At 55.5% G+C, this 24,477-nt stretch overlaps 13 protein-coding genes across 13 annotated transcripts; 7 read left to right on the top strand and 6 right to left on the bottom strand.

The window, feature by feature from the left end:
• Positions 1–111: 111 nt before the first annotated feature.
• Positions 112–2,315, bottom strand: KRP23_7760 (Rho GTPase-activating protein 45; the record flags this gene model as incomplete). Its single annotated transcript, XM_067893116.1, has 6 exons — positions 112–1,225; positions 1,304–1,362; positions 1,426–1,661; positions 1,729–1,831; positions 1,891–2,067; positions 2,133–2,315. 6 exons carry the CDS (start codon positions 2,313–2,315, stop codon positions 112–114), a joined length of 1,872 nt encoding a protein of 623 aa, XP_067744930.1.
• A 241-nt stretch (positions 2,316–2,556) lies between these two features.
• KRP23_7759 (uncharacterized protein) lies at positions 2,557–2,883 on the bottom strand (the record flags this gene model as incomplete). Its single annotated transcript, XM_067893115.1, has 2 exons — positions 2,557–2,706; positions 2,773–2,883. 2 exons carry the CDS (start codon positions 2,881–2,883, stop codon positions 2,557–2,559), a joined length of 261 nt encoding a protein of 86 aa, XP_067744929.1.
• Positions 2,884–2,989: 106 nt separating this feature from the next.
• On the bottom strand, positions 2,990–5,842 carry KRP23_7758 (Testis-expressed protein 10; the record flags this gene model as incomplete). Its single annotated transcript, XM_067893114.1, has 1 exon — positions 2,990–5,842. The coding sequence occupies one exon, from the start codon at positions 5,840–5,842 to the stop codon at positions 2,990–2,992; it is 2,853 nt and encodes a 950-aa protein (XP_067744928.1).
• Positions 5,843–6,336: 494 nt separating this feature from the next.
• KRP23_7757 (uncharacterized protein) lies at positions 6,337–7,458 on the top strand (the record flags this gene model as incomplete). The annotated part of the gene is made up of 1 exon (XM_067893113.1): positions 6,337–7,458. One exon carries the CDS (start codon positions 6,337–6,339, stop codon positions 7,456–7,458), a length of 1,122 nt encoding a protein of 373 aa, XP_067744927.1.
• A 517-nt stretch (positions 7,459–7,975) lies between these two features.
• KRP23_7756 (Ascus wall endo-1,3(4)-beta-glucanase) lies at positions 7,976–10,363 on the top strand (the record flags this gene model as incomplete). Its single annotated transcript, XM_067893112.1, has 1 exon — positions 7,976–10,363. The coding sequence occupies one exon, from the start codon at positions 7,976–7,978 to the stop codon at positions 10,361–10,363; it is 2,388 nt and encodes a 795-aa protein (XP_067744926.1).
• A 175-nt stretch (positions 10,364–10,538) lies between these two features.
• KRP23_7755 (uncharacterized protein) lies at positions 10,539–11,073 on the bottom strand (the record flags this gene model as incomplete). Its single annotated transcript, XM_067893111.1, has 2 exons — positions 10,539–10,926; positions 10,997–11,073. 2 exons carry the CDS (start codon positions 11,071–11,073, stop codon positions 10,539–10,541), a joined length of 465 nt encoding a protein of 154 aa, XP_067744925.1.
• Positions 11,074–11,261: 188 nt separating this feature from the next.
• On the top strand, positions 11,262–13,129 carry KRP23_7754 (T-complex protein 1 subunit eta; the record flags this gene model as incomplete). The annotated part of the gene is made up of 3 exons (XM_067893109.1): positions 11,262–11,276; positions 11,344–11,868; positions 11,927–13,129. 3 exons carry the CDS (start codon positions 11,262–11,264, stop codon positions 13,127–13,129), a joined length of 1,743 nt encoding a protein of 580 aa, XP_067744924.1.
• A 479-nt stretch (positions 13,130–13,608) lies between these two features.
• Positions 13,609–14,988, top strand: KRP23_7753 (Creatine kinase, testis isozyme; the record flags this gene model as incomplete). The annotated part of the gene is made up of 2 exons (XM_067893108.1): positions 13,609–13,615; positions 13,688–14,988. 2 exons carry the CDS (start codon positions 13,609–13,611, stop codon positions 14,986–14,988), a joined length of 1,308 nt encoding a protein of 435 aa, XP_067744923.1.
• Positions 14,989–15,354: 366 nt separating this feature from the next.
• On the bottom strand, positions 15,355–15,786 carry KRP23_7752 (50S ribosomal protein L20; the record flags this gene model as incomplete). The annotated part of the gene is made up of 2 exons (XM_067893107.1): positions 15,355–15,561; positions 15,646–15,786. The coding sequence occupies 2 exons, from the start codon at positions 15,784–15,786 to the stop codon at positions 15,355–15,357; spliced, it is 348 nt and encodes a 115-aa protein (XP_067744922.1).
• Positions 15,787–15,937: 151 nt separating this feature from the next.
• KRP23_7751 (Protein phosphatase PTC7-like protein) lies at positions 15,938–17,109 on the top strand (the record flags this gene model as incomplete). The annotated part of the gene is made up of 4 exons (XM_067893106.1): positions 15,938–16,531; positions 16,596–16,679; positions 16,748–16,858; positions 16,930–17,109. 4 exons carry the CDS (start codon positions 15,938–15,940, stop codon positions 17,107–17,109), a joined length of 969 nt encoding a protein of 322 aa, XP_067744921.1.
• Positions 17,110–17,682: 573 nt separating this feature from the next.
• Positions 17,683–18,090, top strand: KRP23_7750 (uncharacterized protein; the record flags this gene model as incomplete). Its single annotated transcript, XM_067893105.1, has 1 exon — positions 17,683–18,090. The coding sequence occupies one exon, from the start codon at positions 17,683–17,685 to the stop codon at positions 18,088–18,090; it is 408 nt and encodes a 135-aa protein (XP_067744920.1).
• A 727-nt stretch (positions 18,091–18,817) lies between these two features.
• Positions 18,818–20,622, top strand: KRP23_7749 (Coiled-coil domain-containing protein 124-A; the record flags this gene model as incomplete). The annotated part of the gene is made up of 4 exons (XM_067893104.1): positions 18,818–19,540; positions 19,626–19,687; positions 20,229–20,449; positions 20,510–20,622. 4 exons carry the CDS (start codon positions 18,818–18,820, stop codon positions 20,620–20,622), a joined length of 1,119 nt encoding a protein of 372 aa, XP_067744919.1.
• Positions 20,623–22,118: 1,496 nt separating this feature from the next.
• Positions 22,119–23,297, bottom strand: KRP23_7748 (uncharacterized protein; the record flags this gene model as incomplete). Its single annotated transcript, XM_067893103.1, has 1 exon — positions 22,119–23,297. The coding sequence occupies one exon, from the start codon at positions 23,295–23,297 to the stop codon at positions 22,119–22,121; it is 1,179 nt and encodes a 392-aa protein (XP_067744918.1).
• Positions 23,298–24,477: the final 1,180 nt, after the last annotated feature.

The following is a 24,477-nucleotide window of genomic DNA, read 5'->3' as shown; positions in this document are numbered from 1 at the left end:
AGCTGGAGCACCGCGCGCTCAAACTCAGTCGATAACTTGGCGGTGGATAAAGCTGCGGTAGACGTGCTGAGAACCTGCCGCACGACATGAACAGCAAGCCACAGAATACACTTAGCTCAAATATATCTTGATAATAGTGAATCCCCAAGCGACCTTCTCCATATCAAGCAGCTTGCTTTGCAGTGCATCCAAGATGAAAGCGTTATCTGCTGAGGCCAGAGGACCGTCTTGGTCAGTGAGTGGGATCATTGCGTCCGTCCGTGAATCGAACGAATGCGGTCTTGAGTCTGACTCAATCACTAGGTCAAGAGAGCTTTCAGTAACAACAGGGTTGACCTCGACTGGTTCAATGTGGTCGATGAATGACTCTCGCTCGCTGCTATCAGCAGAGACAGCTGACAATGTGTCCGAGGGCGAAGCAACCGGAATGCTTTCCGTGGTCACCAAATGCTCGATCACGTTGAGCCCACTGTACGTTTGGTCAGTCTTTGACGCTTCCGTTGTCGAGTTACTCGACTTGAGATCACCGATGGTGTCACGATGCTCGTCCTGTATCTCTGTCGCAGGAACTACAACCTGTGTTACTTCCTCCATCTTGGTCCCGACATCTGCATTCGATTCATAGCCTGATTCCTGTTGCTGATCGGAAGTTGGCTTGTTCTGCTCTGTTTTCGATGGCTTCGTTGTTGGAGATTCAACCTTTGGACTCGAACACTCACTCAAGTCTGGGCTGTTGGTGTCCGTGTTGGCTTGGAGACCGTGCACGTTTGTTTGCGAGAGATCTCCATCCTCTTGAAGGTGCAAATCTGGCGTAATTAAATCTGAAGAATCGTCGGCTGGTTGATGCTGATCGTCTTCGATGTCTTCAATGATGATGGAGCTGTCAAGAGATGCTGCTTCTGTTTGTCGATCCTGCACAATGTCCACCGTCTCCAGGGTTAACACTGATACATTTTCAGTTTGGCTTTGTATGGCCGTGCTGTCCCGTGTTGATGGGTCTGCCGTTTGCTGTGCTGGGAGGTTCTCCTTTGGTTCAGGACTGAGATCGGTTCCCGAAAACACACTAGAGTTGCTCTGCGGACTGGAGTTGCTTTTGGCGCCGTGTGACGAATACTCGCGTCGCTTCTCGCTTTGCCTTGGTTTGCGTCGACGAACATGGACATACGGGATCGAAGCATGCTCAGCTTCCTCAGCGCTTGCAGCACTTACGTAAGCAACAATTGCTCTGTAAACGTTGCAAAAGAAAACTATCGGGGTCAGTAAGTTCTCAACAAACCAGAGCCTTCAGCAATGCTGCCAGTACCTATTGCCTTGATCATTGATGCCAAGATTCTCGATCTCTCCAAACTTGCCAAATATTTCCTACATAACGAATGTCAACAATGTTAGGTTTTCCCACTTACAAATGGCTGCTCTCCGCCTCACCTCCAACAGCTCAGGCGTAAAACTTGATTCTCCTGCATCCCAAGAAACCTGAATGAAATGGAGCTGCTGTGGCGATAAAGGCGACGGAGACATGGAGTCTTGTGCACCAGTAGTCGGCGTGGATGCAAGTTCGGGAATCGCTGGGATGTTCATTTCGGTTGCGCAGTCGTAGGGCAATGAAGCAGCTTCTCGAATGAGGAACTCAACGACGCACTTTCGACGCCGCATGATGATCTCTGAGTACAACGCAACTTTCATCAGTATCGTAAATAATGCACTCGGAATGCTTAGCGAAGGTCATACTCGAGTTCAAGACGGCCTTGTCCTCAGTGGGTCGAATTAAAGCAGCACCAATATGCAGCGCGAGATTCGTCACGCTCATCCGGCTTTGCCTACTTGAAGAAACCTAGCACGCATCTCAATGAGGAGCTGCCCAAAAGAGTGCCATCAGATATGCATACGTACATGGTTCAAATGTCCAAGAAACACTTGGAGAAAGTCTCGTGTGGTTGAGCGAATCTGCTTGAAAGTCTCTGTTATCTGGTGTTCTGCTTCATCATCAACACGACCACCAGGCACAGCCTCGAGTAGCTGTTCGCTGGTAGCTGCAGGAATCAGAGGTGTGTACAGGTCGCTGAGTATCTGCCAAGCCACAAAAGATATGTTACGACGACGATAGTTACGAGAAGATTGAACTGCCTAGCCACCTCTTTGACGATACTAGCGATGGAATGGGGATTGTACGCTGTCAAATCTGGCACCTTGTGGTCACGGAAGAAACCAAGTAGATCTTTGCACTCCACGCCAACTCCAGGCTTGCTATACAGCCCGTCCTCGTCAGAATGGTTCTCGTCGAGGAACTCGATCACACGAGTCAGCGCGGTGAGCATCGCAAGCGGAATCGAAGTCATTGGGCGTGCATCTGTGCCGATATTCAGATTGCTACGGCTGCTATTCGCTTTACGGAACGCAGCCCTCGGTGACAAGAGCGCGCTTGCCGCCATAGTCTTAATCCACGAACGAGGCTTCATCTCTTCCTCAGTTTGCAGCAACTGCCGACGCTTAGTGAAGTCCTAAAAATTAATAGCTCGGTCTTTATCGAGCGTCTGGCACTCTTAGTGCCGAACCTTGTCAGTATCGCGTTGGAGCTGAGTACGAGGATTCTTGGTGGGTCTTGTGCTCCAAAGGTTCCACCATGCACTCGTCGAATTCGCAACTGCGCTCTGCAACGCGATACACCCACGTGCCATCGCCACAGATCTTGATATCCCAGTCACACGCCTACGCAGCATCAACTCAAGAAAGTGAAATGTCTCCAATAAGTTTTTTGTTGCGGCTCAACCGTACCTGCGGGTTATCTTCTGGTGTCGTGAAGAAGTGTCTCCCCGAAATGTGACTGCACAGGACGGAGATCGCCCCGTACACAAGCAGCCGCATCGCCCCACTGTGTGACACCATGCAGCTCGGAAAAGTCGACGCGAGGATAAGAAGTGCGTGCACTAGAACAGACCAAGTTGAGGTAGTATACGAATGCTATTCCTTGATATCGCATGCTTGTGTCTATCTACTTGGAGCCGTCTTCAGTAAGCTGGCCCACTGCCAGAAGCTCCAGGTCCCCACGCAATTGTCGGACAATTTGTGCAACGTCATCTTCACCACCGTGCTGCTGCTCCACAGCACGTAGTAGGTTCTCCACGTGGCTCTGGTGACGTCTGAATGCCCCAGCTAGACGCGACGTCCGCACAAGTGCTTGAAGCACGTGCAAACGGCGAGTCAGGGCGAGTGTCTGCTGTTGCGCGACCAAAAGCTCATCCAAGAAGGATGCAAAGATGTTCGTCTCGCCTAGTACCAGCGTTGATACGCTGGATTCCACGAGTAACCGCTCCTGTTCGCGAGCGTCAATCTCCTCGGGCGTCGTCGACTGCTCGGACGACGAAGACGCAGTGTACTGCACTATAACGTTGACAACCAAGTTCACCAGCTCTCGTTCCATTTCCGTAGGAATATCCGAGCGTTGGGTGTGAGCATCAACACTGCGAGTAGAAGCAGAAGACACGCACGTCCGGTACAGCAGCACCAACGTGTGCAATTCCATCGAGTTCAAGTCCTCTCGAGTCTGAGCCTTCCCGAGTGTAGGCGCAAGAATTTTCGGGAGCGAGTTGCCCAGATTCATCGCGACAAACGTGCGGCATACGTGGTCGACAAGCTGCAGTTGCTGCCGCTGCTGATATGAATTTGCTTCAACAGGGGCAAGCGCCGTACTGACGAGGAAACTCACAACGTGAGCCAGATCCACCGCATCCCGCCGCTGGAATAGAATGTCCACAAGGAAGCTCTTTGCCTCGCCGTGGATGCGTGGGCTCTTGCAGCAACTGGCAAGAGCGCGCAGCAGGGACACAGGATACCGAGGCAGGTGATACACAAGAGCCACGAAAGCCAGCTGATCTGCCGCACCCAAAGCGTCGAAGCGCGTTCTCGCCAGCATCCTCTGCTTTTCAACTTCGGACATTGACGAAGAAGGCAATGCTGTCAAGTCAAAGAAAGCGGACAAGTTGGTCAGCACACCGTCCATCTGGTCACCGCTTGTAAACTCAGCAGGGAGCTGCTTGAGAACGGAGATCAACGCACGCAAACTGCGTCTGCCAAGATCCATGTGCTGCGTGTCAAGTTGACCCAGCAGGTCTGCGAGGCATACCACCCACTGCATAACCATCGGCCACGGCAACTTTTGGCTCTGACGCTGCTGTCCACGCAACGCGATCTCAAGCTGCTCAACGGCGAACACTGTGCATCTGCGGAAGCTCACCGACTTTGGCGTGCAGAGCACGTAGAAATGCGTCACGGCCTCCAGTAACAGGCTACGTTCGCCAACCGGCATTTGTGAGGACGTAGGAGCCTCGGTGCGCTGTGATGTCGACGCCAAGATAAGCGTCACAACCTCCAGGAGTGGCTGGAGCACATTCTGCATACTGGCAACTGCGCGAAGCTCTGCTGTTTCCGTGTACTTTGCTAGAGTGGTGACAACGTACGTGCACACACGCTGCTCCAGCGACTCGGTTTGCGACTCATCCTTGCCAGAAACCTGCATCAACGCAGGAAGGCGAAGGTACTCGCACGCCAATTTAGCGAGCGCGGCATTCATACCATGCCACCTCGAGAGTGCACCCTGGCTATCAGAGAGGGTCGCACTCGCGCTGGGCAGCATCGGAAAACTCTCTGGATCCAGCAGCTCTTCTCGTAGCTTCAGAGCTGCCAGGAAGAACTCGTTGTTTTTCGTGTCGCTTGCTGAATCAACAGCCAGCAAGGCGGTGTTGGCGCCCACCACAGTGGCTGTGCACTCCACAATGTACTTCATGTGCTCCACGTGCACGTCTGACAGCGCATCCGTGCTGCCCTCGCGGCACTCGAGCCACAACTCCAAAAGTGCAGGCAGCAAGGCCCGCACTTTCTCCTGCCACGAGGCCGACAGTTTCTCTCCAGCGCTAGAAGTCACGGACGCAGCGGACAGCATGCCCGTCGCGACAAGTTGCGGTGCCGGATACAGCAGCAGCGTCTTGGTCGTCGGCACATTAGCCGAGCGCACACCAACAACTCCACCGACCTCGCTCACCGTACTCACGGACAGCAGCAGCTTGTGCAGCACCTTGAGCGCCGCGAATCTCAGCGCCAACGCGCCAGACGGCGTCTTGGGCTTTTTGTTCTTCTGCTTGCCCCTTTGGCTGTTCTTAACCTTCTTGGCCGCGTCGGAGCCCAGCAGCAGGTCGTACGTGTTCATCATCCTGATCCCCTGCGTCTGCGCGGCGCAGATCAAATCCTTAAAGTTCTCCAGCAGCCTGGCAAGTGCTTGACGTCCTGCGTCTTGTCTCAGCAGCTCGGGCGCCTCGTCCACGAGCGCTCCGATGGCTTGGAGCGCGTCCTGCCGCACGCCAACTTGCAGGTGGGTCAGGCCACTGCAGAAGTACGTGGCCACGAGCGTGGCAAAGGGGGCCAGTACGGTGCGCAGCACGGGCAGCATGGCCTTCCACGCCTGCACGGCGGCCTCGCGCACCACAGCCTCGGCGTCCAGCAGCGTGGGCAGGAAGCGCTCGAGCAGCACGGACGCGTTGGCCCGCAGGTTGGCCGCCGTCTGCTGCGCCGCCAGTTCCTTGAGGCCCTGCAGCGCGCGCTGGCGCACGTGTGCGTTATAGTGACCTGTCTGCTGCAGTAGCTCCGGCAGCGCTTGGCGCCGGTGCGTGAGCTGCGCGGCGCCCGCCTTGTCCTGCAGCAGCGACTGTTCCAGCAGGTTGATGCGCCGCGACGTGATGCCCACGGACGTCACGTTGGCGGCCGGCGTGGCGCGGCGCCCCACCTTGCGCTTGGGCCGCTTGAAGTCCGCCGGCTTCTTCTTGCTCTTGGTGGCGGTCGCGGCTCGGGCCATGGTTGGCAAGTGGCAAATGCGGGTTGGTGGTCATGTGACGAGCGCACATGATTGGATGAAAAAGACGATGCTAGGATTGGTGCAAATGTACCAAGCACTTCAACAACGGTTGACCCGCCACTAGACGAACAACGGCGATGCAAATTCCGCGACGCCTCGACCCCACTGACCAAGCAACAGAAGAAACAAGTCATCCTCTGCCCACTGTTTGGGTTGGGGCAAGTGTCTGTAGTATGGGAGTTCAAGTCGAGAGCTCGAATGGAGCTGGAATTCCCAGTGGAAAGAGGCAAAAAGAAGTGAATGCGTTAGCAATAGGCAGTGAGATTGATATACATGTAGATCGGCTCATTAGCTTCAAAGCCAAGTCTATTGCACTGGTTCCTTATGCCAGACATCTTCGCTAAGGTAGCTCAAGCGAAGCACTTCAATGCAAATCGTACTTAGCGTATCGGAGACCGATCATGTAGACTCCCCCTCATTCCGCTCATCCTGCGATGGAGAAGTTCCGCTTGGTGCAGTTGACGCAGGAGGCGCTCAAGGTGCAGTGCAAAACCGATGACTACGAGCACTGGGGGCCTCCTCTGCTGAACGTGCAGCAATGGCAGCAGAAAGATGCAGCCCAGCGTGAGACCCCATTCTCCCAGGAGGGAGCTCTCTTCTGGGCACTCGTGGACAAAACCCGAGAGAATTCCACTTTGAGTGACGAGGGGCTGGCGGCCGGTCGAGATCTGCTCCATTGCCATTGCAAGACGATTCGCTTCCCTTGCGTCTACCGACGCAGCTCTGGAGAGATGGAGCACGGCTTCTCGTACCAGGTCAGCTCCGTCTACACGCTGCCAGAGTCCCGTAGACGTGGCCTTGCGGGCTTCTTCCTGACTGAAGTAGCCAAGCAATTGGAGCAACTGCCCAAAGCGTTGATCTCCGTGCTCTACTCGGACGTGGGGCCCGCGTTCTATGACAAGTTGGGGTGGAAGTGTCATTCGTCCAAGATGGCTACACTGGAGGTTGACCACCTTCGCAACGTCAGTGCTGCAACTGGCGATGATGACAGCGTCGTGCTCGCGCCATTTTTCGTAGATGACAAGCTGGACAAGTTCCTGCAGGCTGATAATGGCCGATTGGTGGAGGAACTGTCAAGTGGGAAGTTCCACGGACAGGAGGCGTTCTTGATCCTGCCGACGCGAGACTCAATCGAGTGGCAGTTTTGCAACGGCTTGCACTATGCTCGGGCTGGAGGGCTTGACGAGCTGCCCTCACGCTGCGGTGTCAAGATTAACGACAACGCCTTCGTGATCTGGTGGCACAACTTCAAGGAGTCCACGCTGTACCTCGATCGTGCTCGGTTCCCAGATTCCGGTGACAATGCTGCTGCTATCAGTCGCATTTTGCTGGACGCGGCAATGCAGGAAGCGCGCAAGTTCAAGCTGAAAAAGGTTGTGATCTGGGACCCGCCGCCTGCTTTGGTGCACGAGGAAGTGCGCCGTCGCCTTGAGATGGAGGTAGCCGAACGCAAACTCTCGCTGTCGAGTGCAATGGTGTTTCCCCGCGGAAACAAAGAGAATTCCTCAACGCTGTTGCCGACCTGGTTCAGCAACGAAAAATATGCCTGGGTCTAGATTGGCGGCCTAACAGTGGATGTGGCACATTGGTGGTGGAGCTCCAGGGCAGAGAGGGAAATCATACTAATCATCCGACTAACTCTGCCACTAACTCAAAAAACACGACCACAGCTCTTGTTTTTTTTTGTTTGCTACATGTAGATTAGTGGTGGCAGAGCTGAGCGATACACTGACATGTCGAATCCTGTATCGTTGCTTTTGTTGGTCAATTCTGAGTTGGCTCAGATTTGTACAATCGCAGTCAGCATCACTATGATACATACGACGGCCATTTCGGTCGTTAGTTCACTCACGACGTCTTCCAACTCCACCTGACCGTCAAGCACTGACAGCGTACGTTGACGTACGGTCGCTAGTTGCGGTTGGGCTACACCACGACGTCTTCCCGAGCCATGGAGATCACGTTTCGCTGCTGAAGCATGGTCACCGCGCAAAGCTCCTCAATGCTCACTTGTCATTTCGACGCCTTACCCCGAACCAGCAAAACCAGCAGCCGACAACCACTTCGGCGACCATGAAGATCTCCGCGTCCATGTTGCTTGGGCTTGGAGCAATTCTCCAACACCTTCCGTTCCCAGGAGTTGTCGGTCAAAGTTCCGACGGCAACAGCAGTTCCAGCTTCAATCCCGACTCGCACATTGAGACACCTACGCTCGCGCCTGAGCTCAACAACACCAACTCTGCGGCAGAAAATGTCGGTAGTACGTCGTCTTCCAACTCGGCAGCTCCGCCGACACCCAACGTCGGTGACGGTGCTTCGTCGTCCGGGTTTCGAGCGCTCGAACCGCCCAGCAACCTCGTCGAGCACACGGACGCCATGATGGGATTCTGTCCGCCCAAGTACCTCGATTCCTCCGTCATCAAGGACCGCGCCATCCCCACCAACAATTGGTGGGGCAACATGATCGCGCACGACTCCAATGCCGCCATCCAGCCCATTTGGTCCAACCCGTACTCGCTGCAGATGGTCGCCGACAAGGCTCCGTTCGGCATGTCCGTCAGTTACCCGTACCGCAGTCGCTTCAGCGGAGGCAGCTCCGGCAACAACGGCGCCGTCAAGTACTACGCGCACGGCATGGTTCGCGAGTTCCTGTTCTCGGCCGAGGAGATCGTGTGGCAGAAGCCGAACTTCCAGGTCGTGGACTGGGCCGACCAGGGCGTGACCGTCAAGTTCGCTGCCAGCTCTTCCAGTGGCAGTATGGTGTCGGACCTGGTCTCCGGAATGGTCTACGCCTCCACCAAGTACTCGGGCCTCACTCCGCGACTTGTGTCGAGCGCGGTGATCTCCAGTGTTAACGGCCAGTCGCTCGGTGGTCAAGTGCGTGGCTCCAAGTTCGAGATCGTCTACAACTCCGGCCAGAAGTGGGTCGTCTACGCGCTGTCGAGTGACGGCCGCAGCGAGAAGGAGATCACGCTGACGGCGGACGGCAACTCCGCTCTCAAGAGCACGGGCGTGTTCGACGGTGTGCTGCGCGTCGCGCTCGTGCTCGACGACTCGTGGCTGAGCACTCTGGACAAGCACAAGTCCTGTATCGTGCAAGCGGCGAATGTTGATCTCCGTGACGACAGCTCGTACTCGTTCAAGTGGAAGACGGTGGGCGATTGCTCCGGCGGTCTCCTGCACTTCGCCATGAAGCACCATGTCGAGACGATTGACAAGAGCAACGGGGTCCGTCAAGTGGACGGCATGGTGGCGTATTCGACAACCCGCGGGGCTTATCAAGCTTTCTTGACGCCAGGCGGCTCAGCCGACCCGGTTTGGGAGATCAAGGAGACCCAGCAAGTTCCCGAGGACTTCTACCCAACGCGCAAGGTCGCATCCAGCGTGGCTCAGCAGCAGCGGATCGCCGACCACCTGCGCGAGGACATCAACGGCGCCTGGTCCATTCCGCTCGACGGCAGCTACTACTTCAACGGCAAGGCTGCGCAGAAGTACGCGTCGCTGTGTCTGATTGCCAACGACGCCGCTGTCGCCGGAGGAGACAAGAGTCTGCTGAGCACGTGCCTGAACAAGTTGCGCGGCGTGATGGCGCCGTTCGTGACCAACGCCTGGACCAACAAGCTCCAGTACGACCAGATCTACGGCGGCATCGTCAGCTCGCAGGGCTTCAAGACCAAGGACCTGAACTCGGACTTCGGCAACACCATGTACAACGACCACCACTTCCACTACGGCTACTGGGTGCACACGGCGGCCATCATGAACCGCCTGGACCCAAGCTGGAGCGACCTGGGCAAGCTCAACGCCATGGTCGACCTGCTGGTGCGCGACGTCGCCAACTCCGACCCGGCCGACAAGTTCTTCGCGCGCTTCCGCTCCTTCGACTGGCTCCGCGGCCACTCGTACTCGCACGGCGTCACGCCGTTCGCCGATGGCAAGGACCAGGAGAGCACGTCCGAGGACGTCAACTTCGCCTTCGCCATGTACATGTACGGCAAGGCCACCAAGAACGCCGCCATGGAGGCCGTGGGCAAGCTCATGACGCGCGTCAACGCGCACGCCATCAAGACGTACTTCCTCATAGAGGACGCGAACCAGGTGCACCCGGCCAACTTCCGCCCCAACAAGGTCACGGGCATCTTCTTCGACAACAAGGTGGACTACGCCACGTGGTTCAGCGCCGAGAAGTACTGCATCCACGGCATCCAGATGCTCCCCGTGTCGGCCGTCACCGAGTTCGTGCGCACCAAGCAGTTCGTCAAGGAGGAGTGGGAGCAGGTGCTGGCCAAGGAGACCATCGTCACGCGCGAGGACACGAGCAACTCGTGGCTGTCGCTGCTGTACATGAACTTCGCCATGGTGGACAAGCAGCGCGCGCTGGGCGTGCTCCAGAAGGCCAAGATGGACGACGGCCTCTCTCGCTCCTGGGCACTGTACATGGCCGCCAGCTTCGCCGAGTAGAAGGCGCTGTCCACACTGCCGTGACGCCTAGACAATGCCTCGTTGCGAACCTCTGCATGCACCATTGGTAGCACGTAGATCACTCAATAGTCCCAATACACTGCCTCTTAGCACTCAACGCGTAGGATCCGCTCATAACGTCCTGGCAACATCTACCAGTCTTGATTCTCGCGCCTTACGTCTTGAGAACGTGGTCAATCTGCAGGCCTTCGAGCTTTCTGCGTAACCCCGAGGCCGTGTTGAGTGTGTGGACGTAGATAGCTGCTGTCTGCTCTTGCTCGGATGCTGCGGCGTCCTGCTTGCAGTAGGTTATGACGCCCCCTCCACATCCCTCGGCTCCAAACACCACAACTTTGACACGATCCACACACCGAGGACTCTCCAAGTCGTGTACGACGACAGTCGGCAGCTCGCCCTCAGTCGTGGAAAGTGCTTTACGGACGAACTCCCCAGTGTCAGTAGTAGTCACGGGCGCTCCGTCGACCAAAAAGGGCGACTGCTTCTTGTGCTTGATAATGTATCGACCAGGGCAGTTCCGGATCATTTCCCACGGCGCAAACTCCCTACACCCCGTCACCAGCCACGAATTAGCACGCAATTAGCCCTTCGTACCAGCACTCGAGAGCGCATTACCATAGGCGCTGCAGCAATTCGCTGCCGTCGCCCACGTAGTTCCCATCGCCCACAAACGCTGGCGCTTCGCCGTCCATCGCTGCCCAATCGATCGCACTTACCCGAAGTTGCCACTTCAACTTGTGTTCAATCGTACTTAGTGTATGGTGGCGTACCGTTCCCAGTCGGTAAACTCCGATTGTCGTAAGATTTTGTGTGTGGTGTCCAAATCTTGCTTGGTCAGAGAGCCTCCGCCCCCGCCGTCTTCCTCTAAGTCGCAGTCACCATGAACGGCATGATGGTACGTATGCACCCCTCTGCCCTCTGCCTCCCTCTCCTCTAACGTACCCGTCTGTCATCCCGAGCAGCAGCCGCAGATTATCCTGCTGAAGGAAGGCACGGACACGAGCCAGGGCAAGGCCCAACTCATCAGCAACATCAACGCGTGCCAGGCCGTGATGGAGGCCGTGCGCACGACGCTCGGTCCGCGCGGCATGGACAAGCTCATCCACGCAGGCGGCAAGACCACCATCTCCAACGATGGGGCCACCATCATGAACCTGCTCGACGTGGTGCACCCGGCGGCCAAGACGCTCGTGGACATTTCGCTCTCGCAGGACGCCGAGGTGGGCGACGGCACCACATCCGTCGTGCTGCTGGGTGCCGAGTTCATGCGCCAGGCCAAGCCCTTCATCGAGGAGAACATGCACCCGCAGATGATCATCAAGAGCTTCCGCAAGGCCGGCCAGCTCGCCGTGCAGAAGATCAAGGACATTGAGATCCGCGTGGCCGAGTCGGACGAGGTCGGCCGCCGCCAGATGCTGGAACGCGTCAGTGGCACGGCCCTCAACTCGAAGCTCATCTCGCGTCACAAGCACTTCTTCTCCCCCATGGTAAGGAACGTGGAGGAGATAGAAGTATTTTTTTATACTGATTTTTGTTATTTTGTAGATTGTCGATGCTGTGTTGAGTCTGGACGAAGGCCTGGACATCAGCATGGTCGGTATTAAGAAGGTGCCCGGCGGGTCTGTGACCGACTCGTTCCTGGTGAAGGGAGTGGCGTTCAAGAAGACGTTCTCGTACGCCGGCTTCGAGCAGCAGCCCAAGAGCTTCGTGAACCCCAAGATTCTGCTGCTGAACGTCGAGCTGGAGCTCAAGTCCGAGAAGGAGAACGCCGAGGTGCGCCTGGACGACCCCACCAAGTACCAGTCGATCGTCGATGCCGAGTGGAACATTATCTATGAGAAGCTGGATCTGTGCGTGAAGAGCGGCGCCCAGATTATCCTGTCCAAGTTGCCTGTAGGTGACCTGGCTACACAGTACTTCGCGGACCGCGGCCTCTTCTGCGCCGGTCGCGTCGCGCAAGACGACATGGAGCGCACGCAGCGTGCCACCGGTGGTGTGGTGCAGACTTCCGTCCACGACATGAGCTCGTCGGTGCTCGGCTCGTGCGGCCGCTTCGAGGAGCGTCAGGTCGGAAACGAGCGCTACAACATCTTCATGGAGTGCGCTGAGGCCAAGAGCTCCACTATTGTGCTGCGTGGTGGTGCCGAGCAGTTCATTGAGGAGGCTCACCGATCGGTGCACGATGCTCTGATGGTTGTGAAGCGCGCCGTGGCCTCGTCTACGGTGGTGGCTGGCGGTGGTGCTATCGAGATGGAGGTCTCTCGCTACCTGCGTCAGTACGCGCGCACTATTGAGGGCAAGTCGCAGCTGCTGGTGAACGCCTACGCCAAGGCGTTCGAGATCATCCCTCGCCAGATTGCCGACAACGCCGGTCACGACGCGACTGACATTCTTAACCGCCTGCGCCAGAAGCACTTCAAGGACCCCGAGGAGGGCAAGTGGTTCGGCGTTGACATCACGACGGGCGGCATTTGTGACACATACGAGTCGCACGTGTGGGAACCGGCGGCCAACAAGATCAACTCGATCGCGGCGGCCACGGAGGCAGCATGCCTCATCCTGTCCGTGGACGAGACCGTGCGCAACCCCAAGTCAGAGCAGCCGCAGGCTGGTGGCCCCGCCGGTGGCGCGCCTATGAGCGCTGCCATGGGCGGCCAAGGCATGCGTGGCATGATGGGCGGCGGCCGGGGAGGCCCCAGCGGCATGGGCCGCGGCGTGCGCGCTTTCCGTGGCAAGGGTGGCGCATAAGCGCCGCGCATGCCGATTGCTGCGCCTTTAGGTAGAGAAGATGTGGCTTGAGCCCGAAACCGGGAAGCCGCTGCTTTGGAGAGAGCTTGTGACTTTGAAGGGAGAGCAAGGGAAGAAAACCGTGTTGGCGCGCGGTCGCAGTGAGTTGCGAGTCGCGTCGACGCAAACACATACTTATTTGAGCCACAACTAGCTTGTTTCTTGTCTGAAGTGCCCTGGGCGAAATGAAAAGCTGCCAGAGCGTGCAGCATCTGCTGGAGTCCATTGTTTGGTTATCATTTGCTGTATCAGCGAGCAAGTACAATACCGTAGCTCTGCAACGAACCTTGAAGTCTGTTTGTGTACAGTGCCACACTACATTGCGTATCTTCAAGCGTCGCGGATCGGGGGGTCGGCGCCAAAAGATCGGTGCGCTCGTCGCCTCTCATTCCCGAACTGACCGGCTACTGCTTCCAAGCCTCGGAAATACCAGAAGCGCCATGATGAGTACGTGAAGAATGCGCTGTTGATGTCGACTGAGCTACCTAGTAATTGACAGGTCGAACTCATTCGCTGCAGATCGCTTGCTCAAATCGAACGCCCGCTACATCGCGGGTGCTGGCGCGGTGACGCTCGGCCTGGCCGCGTCGACAATGGTGAAGCCCGCGGAGAACTCCAACTCGACGTCTAACGTGCTGCTGGACATCTCGAGCCGCCTCAAGAACATCGAGAGGGACCTGGGCATCGGCGAGGGCGGCGGCGCAACCTCCTCCAAGTCCAAATACAACAACTACCCGGTGCTTACCCCCCAGCACAAGAGCCTCATGGCCAAGAGCCTGACGCCCGAGATCTACGAGAAGCTCAAGGACCGCAGGACGGCCAGTGGTTACACGGTCGACCAGGCCATTCAGACGGGCATCGACACGCCCCATCTGGGCGTGGGCGTCGTGGCCGGCGACGAAGAGTCGTACCAGACCTTCAAGGAGCTCATGGACCCCGTCATCGAGGGCTGGCACGGCTACAAGCCTACAGACTCGCACAAGACGGACATCGACTCGTCCAAGATCCGCAACGGCAAGATCCCGGACACTTACGTCATCTCGACGCGCATCCGAGCGGGCCGCAGTGTGCGTGGCCTAGCACTGCCGCCTGGAACGTCTCGTGGCGAGCGTCGTGAGGTGGAGCGCGTGCTGTCCAAGGCGCTGAGCAACCTCACCAAGGACCTGGTTGGCAAGTACTACCCACTGAGCAAGATGACCAAGGACGAGGAGCAGCAGCTCATCGACGACCACTTTCTCTTCCAGAAGCCCGGCGGCGGCACTTTGCTGACCAACGCTGGCGCCGCGCGCGACTGGCCCGATGGACGCGGCATCTTCCACAACAACAGCAAGACCTTCTTGGTCTGGGTGAACGAGGAAGACCACATGCGCGTGATCGCCATGCAGAACGGCGGCAACATCCAGGAGGTCTTTGACCGCTTCAGCCGTGGCGTGTCGGACGTGGAGAAGGTCGTGAAGGGCGAGGGCCGCGAGTACATGTACGATAACCACTTGGGCTTCGTGTGCACGTGCCCGTCCAACCTGGGCACGGGACTGCGTGCGAGCGTCATGATCAAGTTCCCGCACCTGTCCAAGGAGTCTGAGCGCTTCTACAGCTTGTGCGATGCGCTGGGTCTCCAGGCCCGTGGCTCCAAGGGCGAGCACTCGCCTCCTGGGCCCGGCGGTGTCTACGACGTGTCCAACAAGGCCCGCATCGGGTACTCCGAGGTCGAGCTCGTACAGACCATGATCGATGGCATCTGGAAGCTCATCGACATTGAGGAGGATCTGAAGAAGAACCGCCCGGTTGACAAGAAGGTGGCGGCTATCCTGAAAAAGTAGGCTCACCACGTGCAAAAGCTTGCATCACATCTTGAGATGATCAAGTGGCGCTCTTGTGTCCATGTCAAAGCGACCGAGTGGTGGGTCAGATGAAGTCTCACCACGCCAGTCAGCGAGGAGATCTACGCGCAGTCGAGAGACACCAATAAGCTGAAAAACCAAATAAAAAAGTTCCAGTCTCTTCATCACACGACCGTCTTGCATTGCCAGCGCACGCTCTCTATCGTCATTGCAGTCAGCAACGCAAGTCAACTCTGCACAACGACGACCTGTTCTCGTCTGTTTGTAGTCCATTAGGACAAGTCGTCCCGGTCGATCTCGCGTCCCAATCTACCTATCCAGTCGAGGCCAGCAGGTGTAGCATATTTACAGAGCCTTGGTGACGCCCTCCATGTGCTTGACGACCTCCAGCACCGACTTGAAGCTGAAGGGCTCGGTGGCGGCCATGTCGGCCAGCACCTTGCGGTTCAGCTCGATGCCCGAGCCGTTCATCTTGCCGTAGAGCTTCGAGTACGAGAGTCCCTCCTGGCGCGCGCCAGCGTTGATCTTCTGGATCCACAGCGAGCGCATGTCCTGTGCGGCGTTTCGACATAAATGCATCAAATTATTAGTGGATATAAACTAAATAAAAAATTGTTTTTTTGCCATCACACGTACGCGCTTCTTCTGCTTGCGGTCACGGTACTGGTACTGCAGACCCTTCTCCACGCGGTTGATGGCCGTGCGGTAGCACGAGTTGGCGCGGCCGCGGTAGCCCTTGGCCATGGCCAGGATCTTCTTGTGCTTGGCCCACGACATGTCTGCTCTGCTTCCTGTCTGCTACAAGTCTGCGGTCGGGAGCTCCTTTGGTGTCCACCGCCCTCGAGCCCGATTTATGTCCAATCCGATTCGCTTCCCCCTCTCATTGGTCGAAAATCATATTGCGGGAGTGACCGCACATACAGCAACCATGCTGACCCGCCTGGGCCGAGCCACTTCCGTGCAGCGCTCCGTGCGCCGACCTGCGATGACCCAGCCTACGCGACGCGCCTTCCACTTCAGCGCGTCGGTGGACAAGCCGGTGGCGCGCGGTAGCCGCGTGGCCAGCGCCGCCTCCTTCTTCCTGGATGCCAAGGCCGCGTGCAAGGGCAAACGCTGCGCACTGGGCAAGGATAACAGCGGTATTGGCGCCAACCCGGCCACCTGCGGAGAGGATTCATTCTTCCTCACGCCCGACGTGGTGGGAGTGGCTGACGGCGTCGGCGGCTGGAACGAGAACGGCGTGGACCCGGGCAAGATCTCGCGCTCGCTCATGCGCAACGCAGCGGCGTTCGTGCGCCAGCAGACGGCCAGCAATGGGAGCGCCACCACGCAGCAGGTGCTCGCTTACGGGTATAACCAGGCGTTGGAGGACGACGAGGTGGAGGCAGGCAGCACCACCGCGTGCATTGTGAGGCTCAAGCAGTCGCCCCAGGGCAAGCCGATACTTGAATATTCGAACCTCGGAGACTCTGGCTTCGTGGTCATCCGCAATGGAGATATCATCTTCCGCAGTAAATTCCAGGTTCGTAATGGGAGTGTTGGTGTGGAGGGTGAGTGAGGGCTGAACGTTGGCATTGGTGCTACAGTACTATGGACGCGCGCCGTATCAGCTGGCGAAGATCCCGCTGCGATTCAAGCAGTATGGTGCCATTGAGAATCACCCTGATGATGTACGTCTGGTATTGGCTTGTGCTGGAAACGGTTGGGTGTCTAACGTCTGCTGTGAAAATTGGTGCAGGCGGACTCGGGCGAGATCGATGTGCAAGATGGAGACCTCGTGGTGCTCGCGACCGACGGTGTGTGGGACAACTTTGCCCCTGACCTGCAGAAGACTCCCCCGCAGTTCCCGGTACGGCGATGTTGTACCAAGTTCCAACTGTATGTTGCTGGTGCTAACTTGTGGTGCTACCATTTCTGCAGCCAGTGCTCTCCTGGCGGCGGTACTGGACAGGCGAGCTCGCGTCCTTCGTGGACGTTATCGCAGAGAATCCCGACAAGGCGGCCGACAACATCGTGCTGGCCTCTCTGCGCCACAACCTCAAGCCCGACGACATCACGGTCGTCGTGGCTAAAGTGGTCGTGATGGCGTCGAAGCTGTAGCTGCCTGCCTGCAAAGTTCGTGTTCGCGCCCTATAGATAGCAACTAAACTCTCATGAACTCGCGGTTTACATTGCTAGTTTGAACTTGCTGCGCGGCCAAGGCATGCGGTGAAGATACTTCTCTGCAGACTAGCCGAAGAGTGTATGTATCCACTTCAATACTAGGGTTCTGCTCTGTGGCCGACACCTTCATGAACTACAACAGCCTACTATTGCTAGCAATGGACAGAAGCAACCTGTCCATGGTAGTTAGTTGGCAGCGCGCTAATCATGGAGACTCCATTGGGCTGCCATTCGCGTCTGCGGGGATTACGGCCCGCGGTATTATCCCTGATTACTTGGTTTCACTATGCTCCCGGCTCAAAAAAATGGAACAAAAAACAATAATCGTCGTGCCGTCGAGCAGCATTTTCATTCCCGCTTTGGACGGACCGCGCTGACGACTTGGATCGTTCGAACGCGACTATCTTCCGACCTTTGCGCTGTCAGTCCGCAGCTCACGTCCTGGCCAAGAGACAAGCACTCGATCAGCTCACTCACGTCTTCGAGCAAGCGTCAGCCATCCATCGACCCATGGAGAAGCCTGTCAACGCCCCAGCAGCGCTGCGAGCTCCGCCGATTCGAGCGACGTCCGACTCGTCCGAGCAGCGTCGACGCGCTCGGCCGGGCAGCGCGCGCCTGGCGACCAAGCACTCGCCGTTCCACAACCTGCTGACCGCTCGCCAGCGCCGACGCACGTTCAGCGGCACGTCGGGCGAGTTCAACGAGATGCTGAACCTCGAGAGCAGCACCGCCAAGTCCGTCGAAGTGTTCCGCGGTGAGGCTAGAGGCATCCTACACGGCATCTTCTTCGTGCTGCTGCTGCGCTTCGTACTGGCGCTCGTGGTCGCAGTGGGTACACTCGGGATGGCTGCACTGCTGATCCTCATGGTCAAGGAGCCCAACGTGTCGCTCACGAGCTACTTGCTCTTCTACTCGTGAGAGCATCGCAGTTGGTGGACGGTGGTATTTATTCGGGAATCACTTCGAGATGATGGCACTGAACTGTGAGCTGCATCGGCAATTTGGTAATGTCCCTCGCATCGTGCGAACGCCTCATAGATCGAAGAGAGTGCAGCACTGAAGGCTTTTTGACAAGAGTCTTGTGTTAATGAATTAAACGGTTCATGATCGAAAACACATTTGCACACGGAAAGCAGTGATTGTTTGAGTTGTCTTACGCGTGCATTGAAGCGTCTATCCAACCCATAGGAGCCTTTATACATGGTCTTGACGCTGCGTCTACGCATTCCCGCAATTACCGAGACGTGAATGCATCGACCGTCACACTTTCACCATCGCTGTACTGCTTCCGCTGCGTTGGACGACACTGACACTCACAGGAACGTTGGCTCATGCTGCTTCCGCTGCGCTGGATTCGCCCACGTGAAGCTCCTGGAGCTTGCTTGTCGGATTCTTGTTGCTGGTTGATTTCAACGTTGTACTAATATGGCTAGCAGCATTTCCACCAATGAGACGAAGATCAGTCGCTGATTGGGTCGAAACCACGATTTTAACGCGACCAGTATCTTCCTGTGAATGACACCCTTCCCTTTTCACACCAAGCCGCTATCAGATGTCAGTCTGATTGTCAGCATCTGCCTCCCCCGCCTCTCACGCTGCAGTCACTCATCAGTTCACAGTCCAAGATCTACCACGACCAACCAGTATGGGCAGGAAGCAGGGCGGCGCGAACACCAAGGTGGAGGCTGCGAAGGCCAAGAAGGCGGTGGCCAAGGCTTCCAAGGACGCCGTGAAGGCTGCAGCTGATGCCGCGGCCGAGTCTGCGGACTGGTCCCAGGGCTCCGACGCGCGCGCCGAGCGGCGGCGCCAGGATGAGGAGCGCAAACGTGCGGAGCAGGAGGCCAAGAAGGCCGAGAAGCAGAAACTGCTGGCGCTCGAGGAGCACGCGCTGGACGAGGACAAGCACGCCATCCGCAAGCAGAAGAAGGCGGTGAAGGAGGTGGCCAAGCCCTGGGAGGAGGCGCTCAAGCCCGCGGTGAAGAAGAACAGCCGCGGTTCCAAGAAGCCCTCGGGCTTCGCGGCGCTCAAGGGCAGCGGAGGCAGCAACGAGAAGCTCACGCAAGTCGAAATGGCGGCTCTGAGAGAAGCTGAAGAGGCCCGCACGGCCGGCAAGCCGGGTAAGAAGGCTATCAAGTTCGAGAACAACTTCCAGGCCAACCGCAACCGGGGCAAAGGAGAGGAAACGGACGCTCGCAGTCTGGACGCGGCGCTGGATCTGCTCACTGTGGGCGACAAGGAAGGGGAGAAACACCCGGAACGCAGAGCCAAGGCTGCGTACAAGGCCTTCGAGGAGGTCATGATGCCGCAGGTCAGGGAGGATTACCCGGGCTTGAAACTGTCCCAGTACAAGCAGAAGCTTAGCGAGATGGTAAGGCGGCGCTTATTCTTTGAGTGGGTTGTGTTAGCGTTTGGCGTCATGCTGACGACGTTTGTTGTGCATTGTGTTGCTGTAGTGGCGCCGCTCCCCAGACAACCCGCTAAACCAGGAGAGCTTGGCGTACAATGCGAAGAAACAGTAATTGGCAGCTGGGGACCCCTTCTTGTGCTGTGAATAGATGGCTTTCGAGGCATCATCACTCACTTGTGTCGAGCATTCGTACGACAGTTTGACGACAGTGCTAACTAAGTGATATCATTGGTCAAAAGTATCCGGCAAGCGCGACAAAACTGAAGCAGAGCGTTCAAGTAAGTGCATTTATGCTTGGCGTCTTCTCTTCCTCTGTCTAAATGCTAAATTGCGAGCGTTGTTGCTCTGTTCGTGTCCTGTCTCTCTAACTAGACGAAGCATTATGGCGATCTTGAGTTGTTCTAACTGACGAGAGTGACAAGAAGAGCTCATCGGCAGACCGTTCACCCCAGTACCGTATAATACTTCTTTGATCCGACAACGTCTTATATCCGACATCGCCCAGCAGCCAATTAAATCACAGCGAATTGCACTAGTGAAAACTACTTCTTTCCCTGAAACAACATGAAATAACATTTTTCAGCCAATCAAAACATCACAACTAAAAAACGAAATTAGCCAATAGAAGTGCAGTCGTCAATTTTGGTAGAGCTGGCGAGAAGAGCAGCGGCGCGCAGAAGGTCGAGTACTCCACCTGCAACAAGGTGGTGTCGAGGTCAAACCTGGCGAAGCATCGCAAGGTGTGCGGCAAGAAGAACCTGCCGAAGACGCGCAAGGCTATCAACCGAGATGCCTACGTGCGCAACAAGGATAAGATTCTTCAGAAGCGGTTTGAGCAACGCGTGTACGAGCGTTTTCGTCGTATCGAAGGTGCGTTGAGTATCAATTTTAACATATAATAGCCCTTCTACACTAATATTTTCTGTGAAGTGGCCAGAGAGCAGTTAGCTATGCTGAAGGCGAGCCCTCTCAATGTCGAGCCATTGAAAGAAAAGGGCTGGACACCTGAACCCAGTTCCAGCCCGTTTTGTGGTATCAGCTAAGACCCAGGATTTTTTGCCTTCGTTCTTACCTCATTACGCGAGACTTGTACGAAAAAGTATCACGTCAGCCCTTCTGTGATGGAATGGTCCAAGTTCTACAAGTCTATTATGCTGGTGCTTCACCCTGAGAAGATGTCGATTTTACGGAACAAGTTTGGAGGCCGTTTTGAAGGGATTGAAAGTTTCAGGGACGCAACAGCGATGTCTATGGGTGAGCTCAAGGATCATATGTCTTCCGATACTGAGGCCAAGCCCCAAGATGTACTTGACGAAATGACCGACGCCGAGTACGCTCATGAGACGAACCGACTCAACGAAGCTCGATTTAGAAAGAGGCAAGTTGAACTCGCATTTCACCGGCTCCAAGCCCGTCTCAGCTTGTGTCGCAAACTGACTGAGAAACATCGCAAATCGGCGGCGCTTCATTCATCCAATTACCAGGCGAGACGAAAACAAGACCAGCAAGCTCGAGACAAACAGATTGCGGATTTAGTGGCAACGAACGCAACGTTTGAGAAGCATGGGCCATGCTCTAAGTACCAAGAGTTTGTGGAGTCTGAGAAGAAGCGCAGGCAGTCAACTACCACTAGCCAAGAGTGAGAATAGGAGCAACTCCAACCTCAACCACACAATGACGAATTGAACGACTTCCATTCACTGCCGCAAGTAGAGTTCATACCAAAAGGTACGAGATAAGTCAGACCTAAAAGTACGAGTTCATACCAGAAAATACGAGTTCATACCAGAAAGTATGAGTTCATATCAGAAAGTACGAATTATACATACTAAATGTAAGTGTATTCATGCTGGCAAGATAGCTTTTCCGCCCCAGAAGACAAAAGGCTTACCACGAAGCAGAGTACTCAGGCAACGGCTTGGCTGGGCGAGAAGGATTTGCGCGACCCTTGCGATCCTATCTGATAAAGGAAGCAAGCATGGCAATCGTAATGGTGTAGTCCTTGCTGGAGTCCTTAGCGCCGATGTAGTGTTTAACATAGTAGGCACAGAACACTGGTAGGACGTGGTCTTTCCAGCAAGTCATGTCGGCCTTACCCACCACTCCCGCAAACAGTGCGATGTCTTCGCCCAACAACTTCGCAACGCTGTACCAGCTTCGAGTGATTCCCGCCTTTGCCCGCTCGGATTTTGTCCACTGTGACAATGGTTTGAACAGAAATGCAAAGAATTGTCACATCAGGCAGAGATGAGCCCAGTCTTTGACGGAGGGAATTTCCGATATGGCTTCGCATTTAGGCGGTTCTGTAACTGGTGCTGTCGCACTTCCGGAAATGTTGCTTGGGGTGTCACAATGGAGGGTAGTTTCAGCTGCCATTGCGGAAATCTGATCTTTCATCTCAAGCATCAACGTTTCTAGTCGGCGAAGTCGCTTCAAAACAGGACCTTCTTCAACGTTCTTGGTCGCTTCATAGGGAGCACTTGGGCATCCGTGCAAGTATGACTTGTCTGGTGCTAAACAATCTGCGAGATCACTGTATTCAGTCTGGATTGTGAGGTCGGACCAATGTCTCCGTCGATTCGGAGATACTCCAGCCTGCCCACCATTTGATCATGCGTAGAGACCATCGACGTGAAGGCTTAGCGTACATGAAACGATACTGAGCACCAGCTCGACGAAAAGTGTGAGATGTGAACCAACTGTTGGACCAGTGCTTCGGGACATATCCAGAGACCTTGCCTCCCTTGGTGTTCAAGCTACGCACGATGCAGTTGAGCATAGTGATGAAGACTTGCTCAGACATCTTCTTGCCCCAACCGATAGTAACTTTCTCGCAACCTGTTCCAGCATCACCGGTCTTGAGAACCTTCTTGCTGATACCAATTAGTGCTGGAAACACCAGGTCTTCGTCGCACCAATTGTGTCGTTTGGTCTCGGTCGTATAGTCCACCCAGTTGCAGAGATGCATGTACGCGTTGATGGCTGTCTCATCTTTCGATAGCTTGTGCAAGTTGTACAAACGTCCCTCTGCAACAGCCGTCTTGCGGTTGAATAAAGCATATGTGCCATACTCGATCACTTCATCCGTTGCGATAGTACTTTCACGAAACTGGCGCAGCGAGATATCCTTCCACTTGAGGGTCAGCACTTCGTTGATTCGGCACATACCGTAGAACGCAAATGAAGACACAGCTTTGAACCACACCCGACTGGCTTCGCTAAAACCATCTACACCCGCTGAAGAATCGAGAAAGGCGTGGAGAACAGCAAACATGTCGAGAGAAATTGGCACCGCTTTAGCTGGAACGTATTCTGTAGTTTTCTTCTTTTTGAGCCCTCTCATGAACTGCCGTACACACGTATCTCTTGCAGGATTTCCGTACCCTTGCTTCTCGCCTTCTGCGTTTTCTCGTACACTCCAAGTGTTTACATCAGTTCCGTCGCCATTTTCGTGAGAAGAGAAGTAGCTTGCGACAGCAGACCTGGCCTTCTCTGCCGTCTGCAATGACACAGAACTGGATCCAGAAATACTCTGCAAATATGCCACCAAGACGACGGGGAGCTCATGATGGCGCTCACGATGTGGGTCCGGGAATCCATTTGCGATGCAAAAGTCCGCGAACTTGTTGAAGCTAGACTCGTATACACTCTGTGTAGCCTTCTTGAGCACGCCTTTTGCCGTCTGCTGGCCTTCCTGAGCCCGTTCTCGAACCCCCATCTGACACGGGGGAGAATATTTGAAGAATGAACACGTGTCACAGAGAATTGTTCACACTCGTACCTTTTGGTATGAACACGTACCTTTTGGTATGAACACGTACCTTTTGGTATGAACGCGCATGTTCGAGAAGGAACCCTCAGGAAAAGTGAACATGGTAATATTTGGTGCAAATATTTGTTGGAGGCGTGTATTTTTTAGTGTAAACATGTTGTATTATACATCAACCCTCATGCCTCATTGGTGAAATAACGTCAAAATGTTGTTTCAGTGTTAGGAAGTCGCTTCAGGGTTGTTCACATACAAAAACTAGGTTAAGCAATTGTGGCTTCCTCGGATCGAAACAACGTTTTTGAGGCGTCGATAGGGTTAGGTTAGGTAGGGCATAGTCTAAACAAACGTACTGACGTGCTGTTGAGGGGCTACTATTGAGGTGTTGTTTGAGGAAGAGTAAGCTCTACTTCTTTTATCCGACTGTACCACTAGTGTACCAATATTGCGGCTGTCACCACCATTCACTGCACTCTTGCAAGTGCAATGGCGAGCACAACTCGCTCACGACGGCAACGCTGTACTGGGGGCAAAGGAGCATTTGTAAGGCAGTTCAAGCGCCGCACCGAACCATACCGGACCAAGTTAGCAATTATCAACGACTTCAAAGCCAAGAACAACATGTCAGCAACGTTAGCGAAGTTCTATCCAGATTTAGTCGACAAGCAACTAGAGACGAAGCGAAAGTCAGTATATTTGTGGGAGAAACAACGTGAGCACATCGAGAAGCACTGCGCCGATACATCGAGTGCAGCCGCTTGCAGGATTCGGCCTCTTGGAACAGCAACCGTTCTGCCAGCACAAGCAGAAGACGATGTCGTGTTGTGGGTCCGAGCACTACGGGACGAGGGCGTGCCTGTATCAGCTTTCATGCTACAGACTAGGGTGCTAGAAGTAGCGGACGCGCTTAGGATTCCGCGGTACATCCTGTCAGCGGAATACAACTTTCGACGAGGGTTCATTCGACGCTAGGCGCTATCGTTTCGCCGCAATGCACGCCAAGGCCAGATTGCACCGCCAGAGGCAATGGTTATAGCGGCAGAATTCAAGCAGAAAGTGCGGGCACGAATGGCTGATCTTGGCGTAGATCGCGTGTTCAACGCCGACCAGACTGCCGTGTTCTTCGAAT

The sequence above is a fragment of the Phytophthora ramorum genome (assembly GCF_020800215.1).
Source record: "Phytophthora ramorum isolate Pr-102 chromosome Unknown Phyram_PR-102_s0006, whole genome shotgun sequence".
In the NCBI taxonomy this organism is placed as follows: Eukaryota; Oomycota; class Peronosporomycetes; order Peronosporales; family Peronosporaceae; genus Phytophthora; species Phytophthora ramorum.
Note: the sequence above shows the minus strand (reverse complement) of the source record. Positions and strands in the feature narration are given on the sequence as shown.